Genomic DNA, 15,873 nt, shown 5'->3' with positions numbered 1-15,873 from the left:
CCTTGGATTAACCCTGTAGATTTACGCCCGCCAAGCCATTCGGCTTGGCGTGTTTTTGTAGCATTTGAGCACTCTCCGACCTGCTGGCGTGAGAGGCACAAGGCGGTAATTTACGTCCGATGGTTGATTCCCTCTGAGTCGCTAAGACTACTAGAGGGGGGTTCACAAACCCTAACTGGTATTGAAGTATCCCTGACTGGGAAAGTTTTTCGTTTACTCAATGTTTATAATCCTCCAGCTTCCTTCTCAGCCGTTGAGGAGCTCAAATGCTGGCTGACTTCCCATTACTCCCGGCAGCAGTCAACAATGATTTTCATGGACGCCAATTTGCACCACCGGCACTGGAACCCGCCGGGGGTTAGGAAGGTTGAGCCTGAGGCCAGAAATCTGCTAAGTTATCTCTCTTCTTTTGGCTTTTGGTTATTGTCACCAAAGCATGTTCCGACTTTCTACTCAATCAAAGGAAAAGGGTCAACTATTGACCTTGTTTGGGCAAATTTTTTGGGTTCCAGGCTCATTCAAACGGTAAAGGTCTTGGGCGAGAACCTTGGCTCAGATCACCAAGCGATCCACATCCAACTATCTGTCGGACGCCCTTCGCCGGTCTTCCATTGGAGGGCCCCTTGCTGGCGGGATATAGACCACGCAAAAATCGATCCTCTAGCAGCTGAGTTATCATCCATTAACCTCCTTTCTGAGGGGTCCCCCGACTCCCAAGCCAAACAGTTAACTGGTTTCCTCAAATCTGCTCAGGAGAAGCTAGGCAAGAGAGTCCAATCGAACAAGGCCAGGGCAAAACCGTGGTGGTGCCGCGAGACCCTGGATCCAGTCTTGAAGACCCGTAACCAAGCCCGCAAATGGATGATTTTAGCTAAGTCTCCCGAGTCCATTGAGTGTTACAGACAATGGAATAATTACTTTCTTTCTTTGGTCAACTCCCTGAAGCAACGCAGCTGGCAAAAGCTTCTGGAGGATCCGGGTGAAGGCGATCTCTACCGGGTTCTTAGGTTCTCCTCAAGGTCGGCTGGCGGGGAGGTTCTCCCCCTCAAAGGCCCAGACGGGACAATTGTTCACGACAAAAATGAGCAAGCTGAGTTACTTTTCAAGGGAACTTCAATTACCTCTGTCCCGATAGATCTTTCAGACATTCAGTTGGACCTGTCTTGCAGGTTTGTTAGCTACCCACCGGTGACAGAGACCGAGGTGATTTCCGCCATAAGACGTATCAGCCCCCAGAAGGCTCCTGGCGTTGATGGTCTAGCCAATGAAATCCTTAAGTCCTTCTCCTTGCCCCTCTCTGGGAAGTTGACTACGCTGTATAACAATATACTAACCAGAAGTAAATTTCTGTTGGCCTGGAAGGTAGCGGTCACTGCCATCATCCGGAAGCACGGGAAACCCGACTACACAAGCCCGACCGCATATTGACCGATTGCGTTGCTCAGTACCATGAGCAAGCTATTTGAACTCATCTTAGCGCGACGCCTCACTGCGTGGGCCAAGGAGTCGGGAGTGCTCGCTAACGGTCACTTCGGAGGCAGAAAAGGATCAGGCACGGAGGACGCGTTGTTTGCTCTTGAACACTGGGTTAAGGCTAAGTGGAGGGAGGGAAAGACGGTGGCGGCCTTATTTCTAGATGTGAAATCGGCCTACCCCTCTGTTCACCCAACCAGGCTTATTAATTATCTTTTTCAATTGAAATGCCCGACTTACCTGGTGCTGATCATAGCTGACTTTCTAAGGGACAGGTCGGCGACTATCAGACTCGATGATTTTGTATCAGAGGCTTTTCCGATACAAATCGGTCTTCCACAGGGGTCCCCCCTATCTGTGATATTATACATTCTTTACAACAATGCGTTACTGATAAAAGACTTTACGGTTTCTCAAGATTCTGTTTCTTTAGGCTATGTGGACGATGTAGTACACTTAGTTGCGGCCGAGTCGGCGGACAAAGCAAAGGAAGGGCTGAGGGCTGAGGGTCGCCGGTCCTTACAGTGGGGTGATACTCATGGGGCAATCTTCGACCAGGCCAAGGCCCAATTCCTTTGGCTAACCAAGAGAAAAGTTCCTGACGGTGCTTTTCCCTTTGGTGATCACCGTTTGACACCAGCATCCGAAGTCAAATGGCTAGGAGTCTGGATTGACAGCAAACTGCTTTTCAACAAGAACTTCAAAGCTCTTGAAGAAAAGACTCACAAGACGATTAATCAGCTAAGAATCTTCGGCAATTCGCGTTGGGGAACTGGGGAAACTGCTAGAGTTAAACTGATCCGTAGTGTTCTATTTCCCAGGATTTTATACGGCGCGGCTCTCTGGGCTACCGTCACCAACAAGGCGAAAACCGCGGCGCTGGCTTCCAAGGTTAACAGGATGGCTGGGATATTCTCCCTTGGAGTATTCAAGAATACCCCTATCAGCTTCATCCAGAGGAGATCTGCGGTCCCTGATTTCACGGCTGAAGTCTCCAGGACATGTTTCTCCTTTTTCTTTAGGAAATTGGTTGTGATCAAGGCTAACAACACCATCCGGTCCCTTATATTATCTAGCAGGGCTGATTCTGCGGCTCGTTTTGCGGACTCAGCAAGTAACGGCCTTGCCTCCAGCTTGGTGGATGAGGCCATGGCTACTGATCCCGAGACAGTCAAGCTGTCGTTTGATTTCAAGACGGGCCCCTCTCGAGCCCTGGAATTCTGGAATCTGGACGCAACGAAGGAAACCGCGGTTAACTCGGTTAAGTCTATCATCACTTCTCACTGTGGAGATCCAGGGAGTCTGGTCATTTTCAGCGATGGGTCTTTTCACCCGGAGAAGGGAGGAGCTGGAGCGGCAATATGCCCGGCCCTGAATAAATACAGCTCTTTCCGTTTAGGGGGCAACTTTCTGGTGTCAAATCATGAAAGTGAGGCAGTTGGTGTTCTCGCGGCCTTAGGATTAGCAAACACACTGCGCACGGCGGCCACTCGCCGTGTGGCGATATTAGTTGACAATCAGGGTGTCCTTAGGAGGATCAATGACCCCTCGGCCCCCAAACCTGGACAGCAACTTTTCTTGGATATTGATGAGGCATTGACAAGGCTGCGGGGTGACCTGGAGGTTATCTTTGTATGGTATCCGGGCCACAGGGATATCCTTGGGAATGAATTGGCTGACGAGCTAGCAAAGGATGCACTGGAGTCCCCCTCAGCGCAACGCATTTCGGTCAAAAGAAATTTGAAGAAGGTTCAACGCACCGTTCTCGCTGGTCTTTCCCCGAAAAGACCTATCCCCTCGGATCTCCCCATTGCATTCAGCTCTTTGATTAATCAACTAGCTTCAGGTTATTGTACATTAAAATTTTTCCTCTTCCGAATACGCAGGTCTTTCGATCCTTTGTGCCCCAACTGTGGGGCCCGGGAAACTGTGATTCACTTCATGAACTTCTGCCCGGGGGTCAAAAGTCTTAGGGTGATGTTGCGGAAGCAGCTGCGATCTCTGCGGATCAGATTCAGGTCGGAACGCCTGGACCTCACGCTCTCAAACCGAAAGGCCGAAGTTGCTTTAGCAAAATTCCTCCAAGACTCAAGCCGTTTCATGGATCATTTCCCCAAATAACCCCTTTTTCATCCACCTTGTTGTCGTCCTCAACTTTTCTTTTCTCCTTGTTCTTTCTCTATTGTCTTCCTCTTCTCCGATTACTGTTCTCAGCTCCTATCCTTGTCTAAAACACTAGCAGTCCTTGTAGTGGTGTTTGTTTAGTCATGTGTTTCATTTTTCACACAGTTTTTTTTTTTTTTTTTTTTTTTTTTAAGTGCAGTTTGATTTGACATTGCGCACTATTAACTACCAGCAACAACAACAGCTCATAGCTAATAACAAATAGATGCCTTAAAGGCTACTAGTGAGTCCGACCCTGAGATGTACAATGTCACTTAGATTCATAGTGTGCAATGCCATACGGCCAAATTACACTTTAGAAAAAAAAAAAAAAAAAACTAGGTGAGAATATGCAGATCAATGGGTGCCTGTGTGTGATTGCCATTGGAGTCGGATAATATTGGCCGAGTTAAGAGGAGCCTCTCCCGTCGGTTGCGGATAAGCTACAGACTAGACTTTGAGTCAGATTTATAGGTCCGAAAGAGATAAAACTGGGGCTGACCTGTTCCATTGTCGCCACACCTCAACTTCTCTCTGCCAACACCTAATCAACAGTGACAGACCACATCACATACAACATGAGTACAACTGCCGCCGCCGCTGCCGCCGCCGCTGCCGCCGCCGGGTCCTCCACGTGGGGAAAGGTGAGGAGCTGGGACAACAGGGACAATCACTAAGGAGGTCAAGAGTACAACTAATGGCATATACATCATTTAGATTTTGGGGTTTTTGGCAAAGTACTGCGGGAGACGAGGCAGTGTAGAGTTGTGGGGTAATGGTGGGTGGTTGTGAGCGTCTGGTCGGGGGTGGGAAGGACAGGCTTTCAATGGTGTTTCATATATGTTTCCTCCATTGGTGTCCTCAAAGCTTGAACTGGGAGTCTAATTGGAAGATCCTCCGAGATCCTCCGTGTTCCTGCATGAACTTGAAGGCTGACTTCTGTCAATCGATCTCAGGAAGGTGTGAAATCCGCGGAACTTCTGCAATTCATGAACAGATCTTTTACTCAATCCCTTTTCTCCCACATGGCTGTGCCGTCCTTGGAGGAGGAGAGATAATTTGAATCTTGAAGTGAGTCGTGACGGGCTTGGGCCCCGCTGGAGTCATGTCTTTGGGCTCAACTTGGCGGACACAGATGAACGATAGTAACGGGAGATTGCGAATGAACTAATCTAAGAGCCAAAGAACACAAAAGCTGGTCTGTGATGAAACATGGGCAGGATACACAGCTGGCCAGTACATGAAAAAGCGAAAAATGCGCAAAGTGTCAAAGAAGCATGATCAGGAGGCACACAAAAAAAAAACAGAAGAATTTCTCTATTTTTTGTAGAAGGGCTCGCTGTTGCCGACGTTGGGGTTGTAGCCGGTGCCAACGCTATCGAAAGTGGCACCCGGGCCGGCCTGGGGTAAAATCCCTCCGGGGTAAGCGAGTGAACCATCGTTGTAGCCACTGCCGTACGTGGTGCCGGTTTGGCGGCTGTAGGCGGAGTTCGAGGAGTCGCCGCGGTTGAGGGTGCTGCCCAATGGGTTGGACGTGGCCTGGAGGTAATGGTTTTCACCCGCTTGTCCAGCTTCCTGCGAGTGGCTGTTAAAGTACGTTCGGGGTGTGTGTCTGTTGCGGAGAAGGCAAGGGTCAGTACGCAAGGCCAGGTAGACCGGCAAGTGCGGCGGGGACTTACCGGACAGGTGTGGCAAGAGCAGCTGCGAGGAAGAGAAGAAGCACAGCCAGGTGGGTTAGCTTTCAGTTCGAGTTGAAAGACTTCACAAAGGAAGTTTAGACGCACTGGCTGCCAAGAGGAAGGCAACGTGGACGGTGGACAACATCGTGGCGGGCGAGTTTTCCTGGTTGAAATGAAGGACCGTTGTAGGGAAGTGTTAGATGATTGGGTGTGATGTGTGGGCTGAGGTGAAGTGGATGAATGTGGACCGAAAGCCAAGGCAAAGCTCGCTTTATAGATGTTTTTTGGTGCCTCTAACCCAGGATTGGATCCGCTTACCATTTCGCCATCTGCGAAATCGCTTCAGACATCAACAGATCAACCCGGTCAACGGTCGAAGCCGCGCGTGCTCTCGTGGCGTGCCGTTGTGGAGGATGCTCACTCTCGGTGATCGAGAAGATTGTCAACAAGACTTTCCCAGAAACACTAATCATTCTGAAAAGCTGGAGACAAAGATCAACCAAGAGGTCCTGCCGGCACACCTCCCCAGGAGTATCTCAGGAGGCCAGTGGAGTTCGGATGGATGCTTTGGACGTAGAATAGTGCTGCTTGAGAGGTTCTCAAAACTGAGAGAGGGGCAGTTCAGAATAACCAATTAACGTGTACCCTGTCTACCTTTTCTAGAGGGTGCTTGGATTTTTTGTGTCGCCCTTTGAGAATGAGATAAATTTTCAAGTGATTGGCTTAGTGTAGTAGAACAACTAACATCCTGGAAGTGCTCGCAGGCTAGGGGATGGAACTGCCACTGGGAGGGGGCCCATGAAGCAATGGACGCAAAGATTGACACCCAGAGGTATGTTTTAAAGCCGGCGTCGAACTCGAAGGATGGTGAAGTTGAAACTTCCATTTCAATTGAAAATTGACCGATTAGACCTCGGAATGAAACATCCACATGGTGGACTTCCTGCTGCCAATGGGTTGGTTCGGAGGGAGGCGCTAACATTTGTTTGCTGGCGAAAAGTCAATCTCAAGCAATTTTTACCAGCCAGTATGGGCGTGTCCTTCTAACTTATGGCTTGTAAATAGTTTTGGACGCCAGGAAGTCCGTCACTCGAATGTAGACAAGTAGGAATAAGGTCATTCAGTGCTACTGGGGAGTATGTACTCCTGTTTTTCTGGCGACTTGGTGGACAAACGAAAGTAACGTGAGATTGCGAATGAAGTACATCATCAGGGAGCCAAACAAAACGAAAAACAGTCTATGTAGAAACGCGAGCAGGATGCACAGCTGCCCTAGTACATGAAAAAGCGACACAGGCGTGAAGGATCAGATAGGGATCATGAGGCAAAACAAAGAGCAGAAGAGCGTCTCTATTTCTTGTAGAAGGGCCCGTTGTCGCCGACGGTGGGGTTGTAGCCCGTGCCAACGCTGTCGAACGTGGCACCCGGGCCGGCCTGGGGTAAAATCCCACCGGGGTAAGCGAGTAAACCATCGTTGTAGCCACTGCCGTACGTGGTGCCGGTTTGGCGGCTGTAGGCGGAGTTCGAGGAGTCGCCGCGGTTGAGGGTGCTGCCCAATGGGTTGGACGTGGCCTGGAGGTAATGGTTTTCACCCGCTTGTCCAGCTTCCTGCGAGTGGCTGTTAAAGTACGTTCGGGGTGTGTGTCTGTTGCGGAGAAGGCAAGGGTCAGTACGCAAGGCCAGGTAGACCGGCAAGTGCGGCGGGGACTTACCGGACAGGTGTGGCAAGGGCAGCTGCGAGACGGAGGAGAAGCAGAGTGGGTCAGTTTTTGGAGGTGGTGAAAGGCTTCGGAAAGTAAGTTTAGACGCACTGGCAGCGAAGAGGAAGGCAACGTAGACGGTGGACAACATCGTGCTGGGTGAGTTTTTCTGGTTGAAATGAAGGACCGTTGTATGGAAGTGTTAGATGACTGGGTGTGATCTGTAGGCTGAAGGGCGGTGGGTGATGAGGATGTGGAACCAGACCGGGAATGGGAGCTCCTATTATAAACTTTCTTGGGCCCTCCCCATGATCTGCTTTGCCACTAATGCTTCATGCACCAAGGGACCCACTCCAGAAACCGCAGCCGCCAGGCAAAGATTTGCCCTCTCTCCTGGTATTTTCTATAGCAACTGACTAGCCCTCATAACAGTTTTCCATGCACCTCTTGTTCGAAACACGTAAACTTTGTACCCTTGTCTTCGGGATTTGAAAAGCCCGAAAAAGAAAAACAGCCCCAACTTGCAGCGGAGGATCGCGCCCGAGCACGAGCATTGGGCCAGGCGGGCTCGTCGCCGCGCGGCGAGGAACATGCACATCTGCCTCTAACAATCACTTGTCCAAAAAAAATCACCTGGTCAAGATTAAGATAAGGGGTAGGTTTATTACTTTTGATTATGTACATTTATTTACAATATTAGTTTGGGATCCACCCCTGCGCTGCAAGGTATTTGAAGCATACCCCTCGCAAACACAAATAAACAATAGCCATGGGTTTTTGCTGCTCAAAGAAGCAAAAAAAAAAAAAACGAAGCTAAGGAGAGCTGCTGAGAAGTCTCCTTTTCTTGACCGGATCGCCAAGAACATCATCAGGAGGGGACCGGGCGTCCTTAGTGGTGGAGGACTTATCAGGAGACGAGCCGACGTCCTGGGAGGATTTCTTTCGTTTAGAGCTGCCACTGGGGGCGACTCCATTGAGCAATTTCTTGGAATCCCTGGACGTGAAGTTGACAAAGATTGCCGAACTTGAGGCCGGGGTCGGAGGATTTTTAGTCAAAACTTTTCGGGTTGGGTTGGATTGCGTGGTGGAAGTGTTGGGGAGAGAGTGGATACGGAGCGATTTAAGGGCGGGCTTGGCGTCCGATTTCGCGGCCGGCACGGAGGTTTTCCATCGAGTTTTGGGCACACCCAGGCTTTTCCTCGTCTGAGAAGCCGGGTTTGTTGGCGTACTATGGGGCTCAGAGGAGACGGGCGAGACGGGGATGCCGGTGAGCTCGGCGGGGGAGACGGAAGCAGTGGCGAAGGGGTTGTTGTATCGAGGCAACAAGGTGTTGTCGTCTGTGAACACGGGCAGGTCGGTGTGGAAGCTAGTGACGGAAGACTTGGGCGAAATGCGCGCCGAGAAGCCGCTGACAGAGTCGCGTTGGGACGGAGAGGCTGGGTGGTGGTTGGGATTGGTTGGAGCGTCGGGGATCAAGACGGGGATGTCGTCTGTCCGGCTGGCGGACTCGTTATGAGGAAGCTGGGAGGGGGCGGACAAAGACTGTCTTGCCAAGAGCGTGGACGCAGCGTCTGTCGCGTGCGGGATGGCTCCGGGGGCTCGGGACCGCTGCGCGACGTCGGAAGGGCATCTGTTAGGCGAGTTGAGGGATGGAGAGATGGGCAAGGGGGGCAGGAGTTGGCCGAACGGGTCCGAGAAAGGGCCGGCTTGCGGGCCAGCGTTCGGCTGCGTGGAAGCGAATGAGGGTGCCATGAAGGCGCTGTTGTAGGGGACGACAGTCCGGGAAGCTAGAGGGCTTTGATTGTTTCCTTCCGGGCCCGCGGAGGCGTGGAAATAAAGCGACGGGGTGGACATATTGTAGTGGGAGGAAGTCGTGGGGTGGCTCGCCTGTGTATGGTATGGAACAGCCCCAAGTATGGCATGAGCAAAAGGTCCAAAGACTTGTTGATTACGTTGGCTTACGCGTGTTGGGGTATTCATCAAGCCGGCCAGTTGGTAGTAATCACGGTGGCTCATGTCGGTGATCCGGGTTCCCAACTCAGTGGCAACTTGGTCCCGCGGATAGATCACATTCTGGTGTCCCGAGCTGATGACGCGCTGGTTTAGTGGAAGGTTTGCGTTGGGAAAGGAGGCCGGGCCGAGGCCGGCGGGCGTGTTTATCTCAGCCCTCAGCGGAGAGCTGGGATGATTTTGGGGTTGGAAGGGGGTCGGCTGGTGATTCTCCTGGGGATTATTGCTGTGCTCGGAGGGGCCCGTGAGGGAGGCTCGGGCGGCGGGGGCCGGCTTTCGTTTGCGCCTCGCGACGGCCTCCTTGGTCGGCGACTCTGGAGACGCCCGGAGGGCTGTCTGGGCGCACCCGCTGCGGGGCTTCCGCTTCCGCGGCGCCGGGGGGGCCTTAGTTTCTTTGGTCGGCGTCGCCGGAGGAGGGGTCACGCAGGTGGCCGGCTGCTGGACGGCCACCCCGTTCATCTTTGCGAGCATGCTCTCGAAGTCGGTCGAGCCGAGCTTCATCGGATCTGCCTCTTCCGCCGGACTCGTCGCGAAGTTGAAGAGCGTGTCGAAAGCATCGCCGCCCCCGGGCTGCTGGGCCAGAGCGCCGAAGGAAGCGTACCCCGCCGACGCGGGGGGCATAAACGTGTCGAATGGATTCCCGTCGCCGTATCTCCCCGGCCCATCGAGGATCGAGAAGTCCAAGCCTCCCGCAGCTGCTGGCCATGGCAGCAGAGACGCCGACGGGTTCAGGATCAGTGGGTCAATGGATGAGGCGAGCGTCGGGGGGAGGGACTGCTGGGCATGGCTGGCAAAGGACGAAAACGGGTGGCCGAATTGAGAGCCAAGTCCTATTTGGTGTTGCGCGCAACAAAAAAAATAAAAATAGAAACACAGCCAGTCAGTTTTCGGGAGGACCCGGGCCGCAAAAAGAGAAGATGTTTTTGGTACCGTTGGGGGACAGCTGGGTGTCGAATTGGGACGGCCCGAAAGCGGGCGCATATGTTTCCTGGGACGTGGCCTTGAAGGGGCTGGTGCCCCACGGCAGCCCCGTGTTTGGATCGAAATCCATGCCGACACAGAAGTGCTGCAACACAGAGCGCGGTCGGATCGAGTATTTTTTTATTTTTTATTTACTTTTCTTTTCGGTAGGAAGGGTATTCGAAAAAAGATGTGTGTGGTGTGTTTGTGTATGTGTGGGCGGTGCGCTGGAGGGCGGGCTATATTTCTGAGATGTGTCCGGTCTGGGAATCGGATGGATATAGTAAATGGATGTGTGGGAGGTGGGGGCAGAGGATGCTGGGCGTGGAGAGGTCAACTCTTGGTTTAAAGATCCACAGAATCGGCGGGTGTGTGGTGTGGCCACTAAGTCAAGCTGGATCGACTGCTGAGCGCCGGAAAAGAAGAAAGAGCCGGCTCTGTGGAACAGTGTTTGTTTTTTTGGGAAGAACAAACGACAGTGGGGGTGGCGGAGGGCCGGATGCGGCTTGTTACGAGAGTTGCCCAATGCGGGGCTGTATGGCCGGGGCGTGTCCCATCGGATGGACCGCGCTCCATCCGGCGGGCCTCGTCTTGCCCCTGTGGCCGCGGAGGGACGCGTCCGGTGAACACGGGTCGACGGACGACCGAGATCTACGAAAGTGCCGCACGCGGGCCGGCCGCCGCCGACGCGGGACGGGCTCGCCGATCATGCAGCCCTCGCGGCGCCCACCCGGGCTCGCAAGCTTAGACCGGGCCGGCCCCAAAAGTCTGCGGGAACCTGCGCTCCGGAATAGTGTGATGTGTCTTTGAGCCGGCCCTCCGGTCTGGCGCTATGATGGCCATGCCGATGGCCGCCGGGGTGTTTTGGTTATGATAAAGGGTGGTTACTGTTCTGTAAGTTACAGATGCGTCGGTATGTATGTAGCCGACTCGCCAGCTGCCCACTCCCCAGGAAAACTCGCTCAGAACCACACAACCACAGAAAAGCAGCGAGATGGACCCAGAACCAGCTGGCGAGCAACGCCCATCCCTCGAGGAGCAGGCTGCCCTCTACCATGCCCACCGGTCGACGAGGATGCGCACCCAGCAGACCTGGTTCCTCATCCACCAGCACTGGTTCGCCCGCTGGGCAGCAGCAGCCGGGGTCCAGCAGCCCGCAGACGAGCCGCCGCAAGAACCATCACCAGAAACACCCCTCCCGCCCATCGACAACTCGGCCCTCCTCGACCACAGCCACCAGCTGCGCTTCGGGATCTCCATCGGAATCGACTGCGAAATCCTGCCCGAGGAGTTCTGGAACCTGCTCGTCGGATGGTACGGCCTCAAGCACCCCTCCCATGCGATCCCCCGCGCCGTCATCGCCCCCAGCGGGCCCTCGAGCGAATCCGTCGAGTTCTATCCCCCCGACTTCGTCTTCCACCTCCTCCTGCCCACCGCGACCCTCGACGAGCTCGAGCCGGACCAATACGACCTCGCGCTGCTCAGGAGCCTGTCCCCGCTGGTCGTCCAGAAGAAGTTCTCGATCGCGTGCTCGCTCGGCGACCTGAAGCAGGACCTGGCCACCAGCCTGTTCCCCGCCGGCCTGCTCGACCCCCCGATCAAGCTCTGGGCCGTCCACAGCCCGCCCCCCCGCCCCAACCAGCTCATCATCTCTGCCGCCGAGTTCGAAGCCATCGAGAGCCAGCTCGTCGACCCCGCATCCGGAGACGCCGCCGACCTCAACGAGGCCCTCCTCACCGACCCCGTCAACGTGCTCGCTGTCGAACTCCAGGACGCTGACGGTAGATGGCTCATCACGCCCAACAAGAACAAGCTCCAACCGCCTGCCACGCCCCCGCAGCTCGACGACGACCACTCTTCGTCTGCTCCCGAGCCCGTCTTCGGCGGCCAGGAGTGGCTCGATCGGATGGAAAAAATGAACCAGTCTAACCTCCTCGACCCCAAGTTCTCTCTCACCTCTCCCAACTCCGACCTCAGCCTCGTCGCGTCAGCTCTCCTTTTTTCTACCCCCTCTGGTATCTTTGCTCATCTCTCTTGTTTTATATATATGTTTTTTTTTTAGCTTTGCTTCCGCTCAGGGCGCGCTCAAAACCCGCGGGATCAGAGGTTTGGTAGGACTGACTAACTTGGGTAACACATGCTGTTAGTGTAAATAACTTTGCTCATTCCGTGGCCCACCCTCCCCCCCTCAAAAACGATAAATTAACCACCCCTCTCCACTTTAAAAAAACAGTCATGAACTCGGCATTACAATGTTTGAGTAACTGCCCCGAGCTGAAGAATTATTTCTTGTCGCGGGTGTACATCAACGAGCTCAACAGGACCAACCCGTTGGGGATGGGAGGGAAAGTAGCCGAGACGTTTGGGCAACTGATTGAGCGGATGTGGTCGAGCGAGTACGAGGTGAAGAATGGGCGGACGAACGGGACGGGAGGGATGATGAACTACGGCGGCTCCTCATCGCACCATTCGGTGTCTCCACGGGAGTTCAAGTCGATCGTCGGCCGGTTCAACTCGCTCTTCCTCGGCTACGGCCAACAGGACTCACAGGAACTGCTCACCTTCCTCCTCGACGCCCTCCACGAAGATCTCAACCGCGTCAAGGTCAAGCCCTTTGACGAAATCCCCGACTACGACGACTCCAACAACTCCACAAACGATCCCCAGGCTGAGGCCAAGAAAATCCTGAAACTCGCCAAGACGTGTTGGAACCTCTATCGCAGACGCAACGATTCCGTCATCGTCGATCTCTTTCAGGGCCAGTACAAATCCACGCTCATCTGTCCTGATTGCAACAAAGTTCAGTTTCTCATCTCTGCGCCCACCCACCCACACCCATACACACACACACACACACACACACACACACGAGCTGACTTTACGGTGATGTTCAGGTGGCCATCAAGTTCGATGAAATCATGTACCTCACCCTCCAGCTACCGATCAACAAAAAATTCAAGGGCACGATCTACTTCGTGCCCCTGGACTCCACAAAACCGCGCATCAAGGTCGTCTACCAGTTGAACAAAGACTCGACTATCCGCCAGTTGAAGCAGCATATTGGGCGCATCTTGAGTGCTGATCCCGATCGAGTTAAGCCTCACTTTTTTCTTCTCGTAAAGTTCAAATAATCTGTGACTTACGAAAACAAAACAAAACGTTGTTCTAGATGGCTGCTGTTGAGGACTGGTCGGGTAAACCGTGGAAGATTTGGCAAGATACGGATTCGCTAGAGGGGGTCATGGAGCGAGATATCATCAATCTGTTCGAGACCCCGCTCCCGTTCGCCGCGCTGAACTCGGGCGTCTATCACACAAATGGGTCGGAGGAGGAGGCGGATCTGTTGATCCCGGTGGTCTCGTACCGGCCGGCAGAGCGGGTGAACGTGGGCAGCAGCAGTATGAGCATGCACAAGCCGTCGCACTCGGCCTTTGGGGTCTTTTTTGTCGCGCGGATCTCGCCGAAGGAGCGGCTGAGTGTGCAGACGGTGTACGATGCGGTTGTGCGGGAATATGCCCGGTATACAACTCAAGCCGACGAGCTGTTTGAGGCGGCCGCCGACGCGGCGGACGAGGACGTGGAGATGAAGGACGCCGGCGCCGAGCCGGAGCCCGCCTCCTCTTCCGCCCCCCTCCGACACGCCGTGCCCAACCTTTTCAAGATCACTGTCCCTAAAACTCCCACCCCTGCCGTCTTCCCTACCTCCAACGCGATGGGAAACGCGACGATCGAGATCGAGGAGCGCGTCAAGCTCATCGCGGCCAAGAGCCCGCCAGTCGGACCGGTTCTTCCCGCGCCCAGTGCCGCTGAAGATGCGACCAGGTCCAATGGGCCTGTGTTCGAAACAGACGAGAACGAGGACCTGTACGAAGACAAGGCGACCGCTCCCCAGGCGGCTCCTGCATCCTCCGCCTCGCCCTCCCCCCCGGGCCCGGTGGTCTTCCAGGGCGACTACTTCGAATGCGAATGGACGCCTTCTGCGATGGGCCACTTCTTCGGCCTGGACAAGAGTCTCCCTCGCTCGAAGAACTGGTTAGACCCGCCGCTGGTCGAGGACCCTGAACTAGTGGCCTCCCGTGTGGCCGAGCAGGAGAACAACAAGAAGCCGGGCGAGCTGACGATCGAGGAGTGTTTCAAGGACTTCTCGAAACCCGAGAAGCTCGGCGAAGACGATAAATGGTATTGTCCGCGATGCAAGAACCATGTCCAGGCCACCAAACAGATGCAGATCTGGAAGGTCCCCGATATCCTCGTCGTCCATTTCAAGCGCTTCAGCTCCGCGAGAACCGGTTACGGCCGCTCGTCGAAAGTCGATAATTTCGTCGACTTCCCCATCCAGGGCCTCGACCTCTCGAACGAGGTCGAGGGGATCAAAGTCGTCCGCGAACTTAAGAAACATAAACGGAACCTCAGGAGGCGGCCCCCTGGGGATGCCGATGTCCCACAGATCCTTGTCGACTCTTCGGCGAATCAGCCCGGCTCGTCGGGCCTTGCTGACGATAAGAACGCCGGTAACGACAACGACGATGCGATCCAGGAAGACCAGCAAAGCGACGAGCTGATTCCTGGCTCCGCCCGCCAACCAGACGATGATCCCAAGCAGGACCCAAAGGAGACTGCCACTGCTGCGACTTCTGAGGAAGAGGGGAACGACGACGGCCACGACGACGACGAGGAGGATGAGGAAGAGGAGGAGAGCTTGATCTACGATCTGTTTGCCGTCGATAACCACTTCGGGGGCTTAGGTGGAGGCCATTACACCGCGTTTGCTAAAAATGAAGAAGACGGAAAATGGCACAACTACGATGACGTCTGTCCTGTTCCCCTCCCTCTTTCAACACACAACTTTCTGACTGGTGAGGGGGTTTTGTTTACAGTCGCACGTTACGGAAGTCAGTTCGCCGGAAAAAGTGAAGAGCTCGGCGGCTTATCTGCTCTTCTATCGCCGAAGGACAAGCCGGAAGCTCGGGCTCAAAACCCATGGGATCGTCAGTTCGGCGATGCAGTCACGGGACATCTCAGTGGTTCCCAGTGTAGCGAATTCTACTGGGGGCAGCGGAGGAGACGAGGGCGGGGAAGGCGAAGGGAGCGGGAGCAGCGCGGGGGGGCGCAAGAAGGCCGTGCATGAGGACGGGTCTTCAGGCTCGAGCCCGGGGCCGATCCGCCGCCGCCGGGTGTTCTCGTCGGGCGACGAGGCCGGCGATGATGACGACGGGATGGGCTCGTCGGTGGGCGCGGCGGCGGACAGGGACAGCGGGTCGGTGCGCTCCGAGGCCGGGCTCGACGACATCCATGCCGGCCCTGCCTCCCGCCCCCTCTCTCCCATCTCCGAAACCCTCTCCTTCTCGCTACATGCTACCCGCGAGCCGGCTCGCTCTCACCCGCCAAGTCCCGTCGCTCCGCCCCGGTCCGACGTCGTTATGCCCCCGCTCCCGCCGCCCCCTCCGCCCCCTTACAAACCCTCTTCTTAGACCCTCGTCCACTAATTCTCTCTGAACAAGCTCCCTCTTTCCTCTCTCTTCATCCTTTCTTTTTTGTTATGAACTGCGTCCTTTTGGGACCCGGCTTCGCTTTTGCTTTCTTTTAATTCTCTCTATATCCTTATCTTCTTAGATAGCTAGCTTGTTTCCCTCCTTTCTTTCTTTCTGAGCGCCCTCCTGCTAGCTTCTTACTGCTCTAGACGATGATGATGAAATTGATGGTTTTTTCATGTCCCTGTTTTTTCAGGGGCGGGGGCTGTGTGGGATGAAAGCACTGCCAGCACAGTTGTCTCGGAGAAATTTCAAAATCTGATATCATGTCAGCCCGGCAACGCGACTGCTTGGCCCTGGGACTCTGAACCAGACGTCGGGTTTCGGGTATACTTCCGGATGTCACATCTGATAAAT

At 54.5% G+C, this 15,873-nt stretch overlaps 4 protein-coding genes across 4 annotated transcripts; 1 reads left to right on the top strand and 3 right to left on the bottom strand.

Annotated features, from left to right (window-relative positions):
- Nucleotides 1-4,953: 4,953 nt before the first annotated feature.
- PtA15_14A442 (uncharacterized protein) lies at nucleotides 4,954-5,460 on the bottom strand (the record flags this gene model as incomplete). The annotated part of the gene is made up of 3 exons (XM_053163159.1): nucleotides 4,954-5,248; nucleotides 5,316-5,337; nucleotides 5,421-5,460. 3 exons carry the CDS (start codon nucleotides 5,458-5,460, stop codon nucleotides 4,954-4,956), a joined length of 357 nt encoding a protein of 118 aa, XP_053027113.1.
- A 1,205-nt stretch (nucleotides 5,461-6,665) lies between these two features.
- PtA15_14A441 (uncharacterized protein) lies at nucleotides 6,666-7,166 on the bottom strand (the record flags this gene model as incomplete). The annotated part of the gene is made up of 3 exons (XM_053163158.1): nucleotides 6,666-6,960; nucleotides 7,028-7,049; nucleotides 7,127-7,166. The coding sequence occupies 3 exons, from the start codon at nucleotides 7,164-7,166 to the stop codon at nucleotides 6,666-6,668; spliced, it is 357 nt and encodes a 118-aa protein (XP_053027112.1).
- A 662-nt stretch (nucleotides 7,167-7,828) lies between these two features.
- PtA15_14A440 (uncharacterized protein) lies at nucleotides 7,829-10,076 on the bottom strand (the record flags this gene model as incomplete). The annotated part of the gene is made up of 2 exons (XM_053163157.1): nucleotides 7,829-9,855; nucleotides 9,956-10,076. 2 exons carry the CDS (start codon nucleotides 10,074-10,076, stop codon nucleotides 7,829-7,831), a joined length of 2,148 nt encoding a protein of 715 aa, XP_053027111.1.
- A 446-nt stretch (nucleotides 10,077-10,522) lies between these two features.
- PtA15_14A439 (uncharacterized protein) lies at nucleotides 10,523-15,606 on the top strand (the record flags this gene model as incomplete). The annotated part of the gene is made up of 8 exons (XM_053163155.1): nucleotides 10,523-10,780; nucleotides 10,911-11,971; nucleotides 12,048-12,127; nucleotides 12,219-12,784; nucleotides 12,880-13,077; nucleotides 13,155-14,795; nucleotides 14,863-15,373; nucleotides 15,599-15,606. The coding sequence occupies 8 exons, from the start codon at nucleotides 10,523-10,525 to the stop codon at nucleotides 15,604-15,606; spliced, it is 4,323 nt and encodes a 1,440-aa protein (XP_053027110.1).
- Nucleotides 15,607-15,873: the final 267 nt, after the last annotated feature.

Source organism: Puccinia triticina, chromosome 14A, assembly GCF_026914185.1.
Source record: "Puccinia triticina chromosome 14A, complete sequence".
NCBI classification, from domain to species: domain Eukaryota; kingdom Fungi; phylum Basidiomycota; class Pucciniomycetes; order Pucciniales; family Pucciniaceae; genus Puccinia; species Puccinia triticina.
The sequence above is the reverse complement of the archived record's forward strand: the minus strand, read 5'-3'. Positions and strand labels throughout refer to the sequence as shown.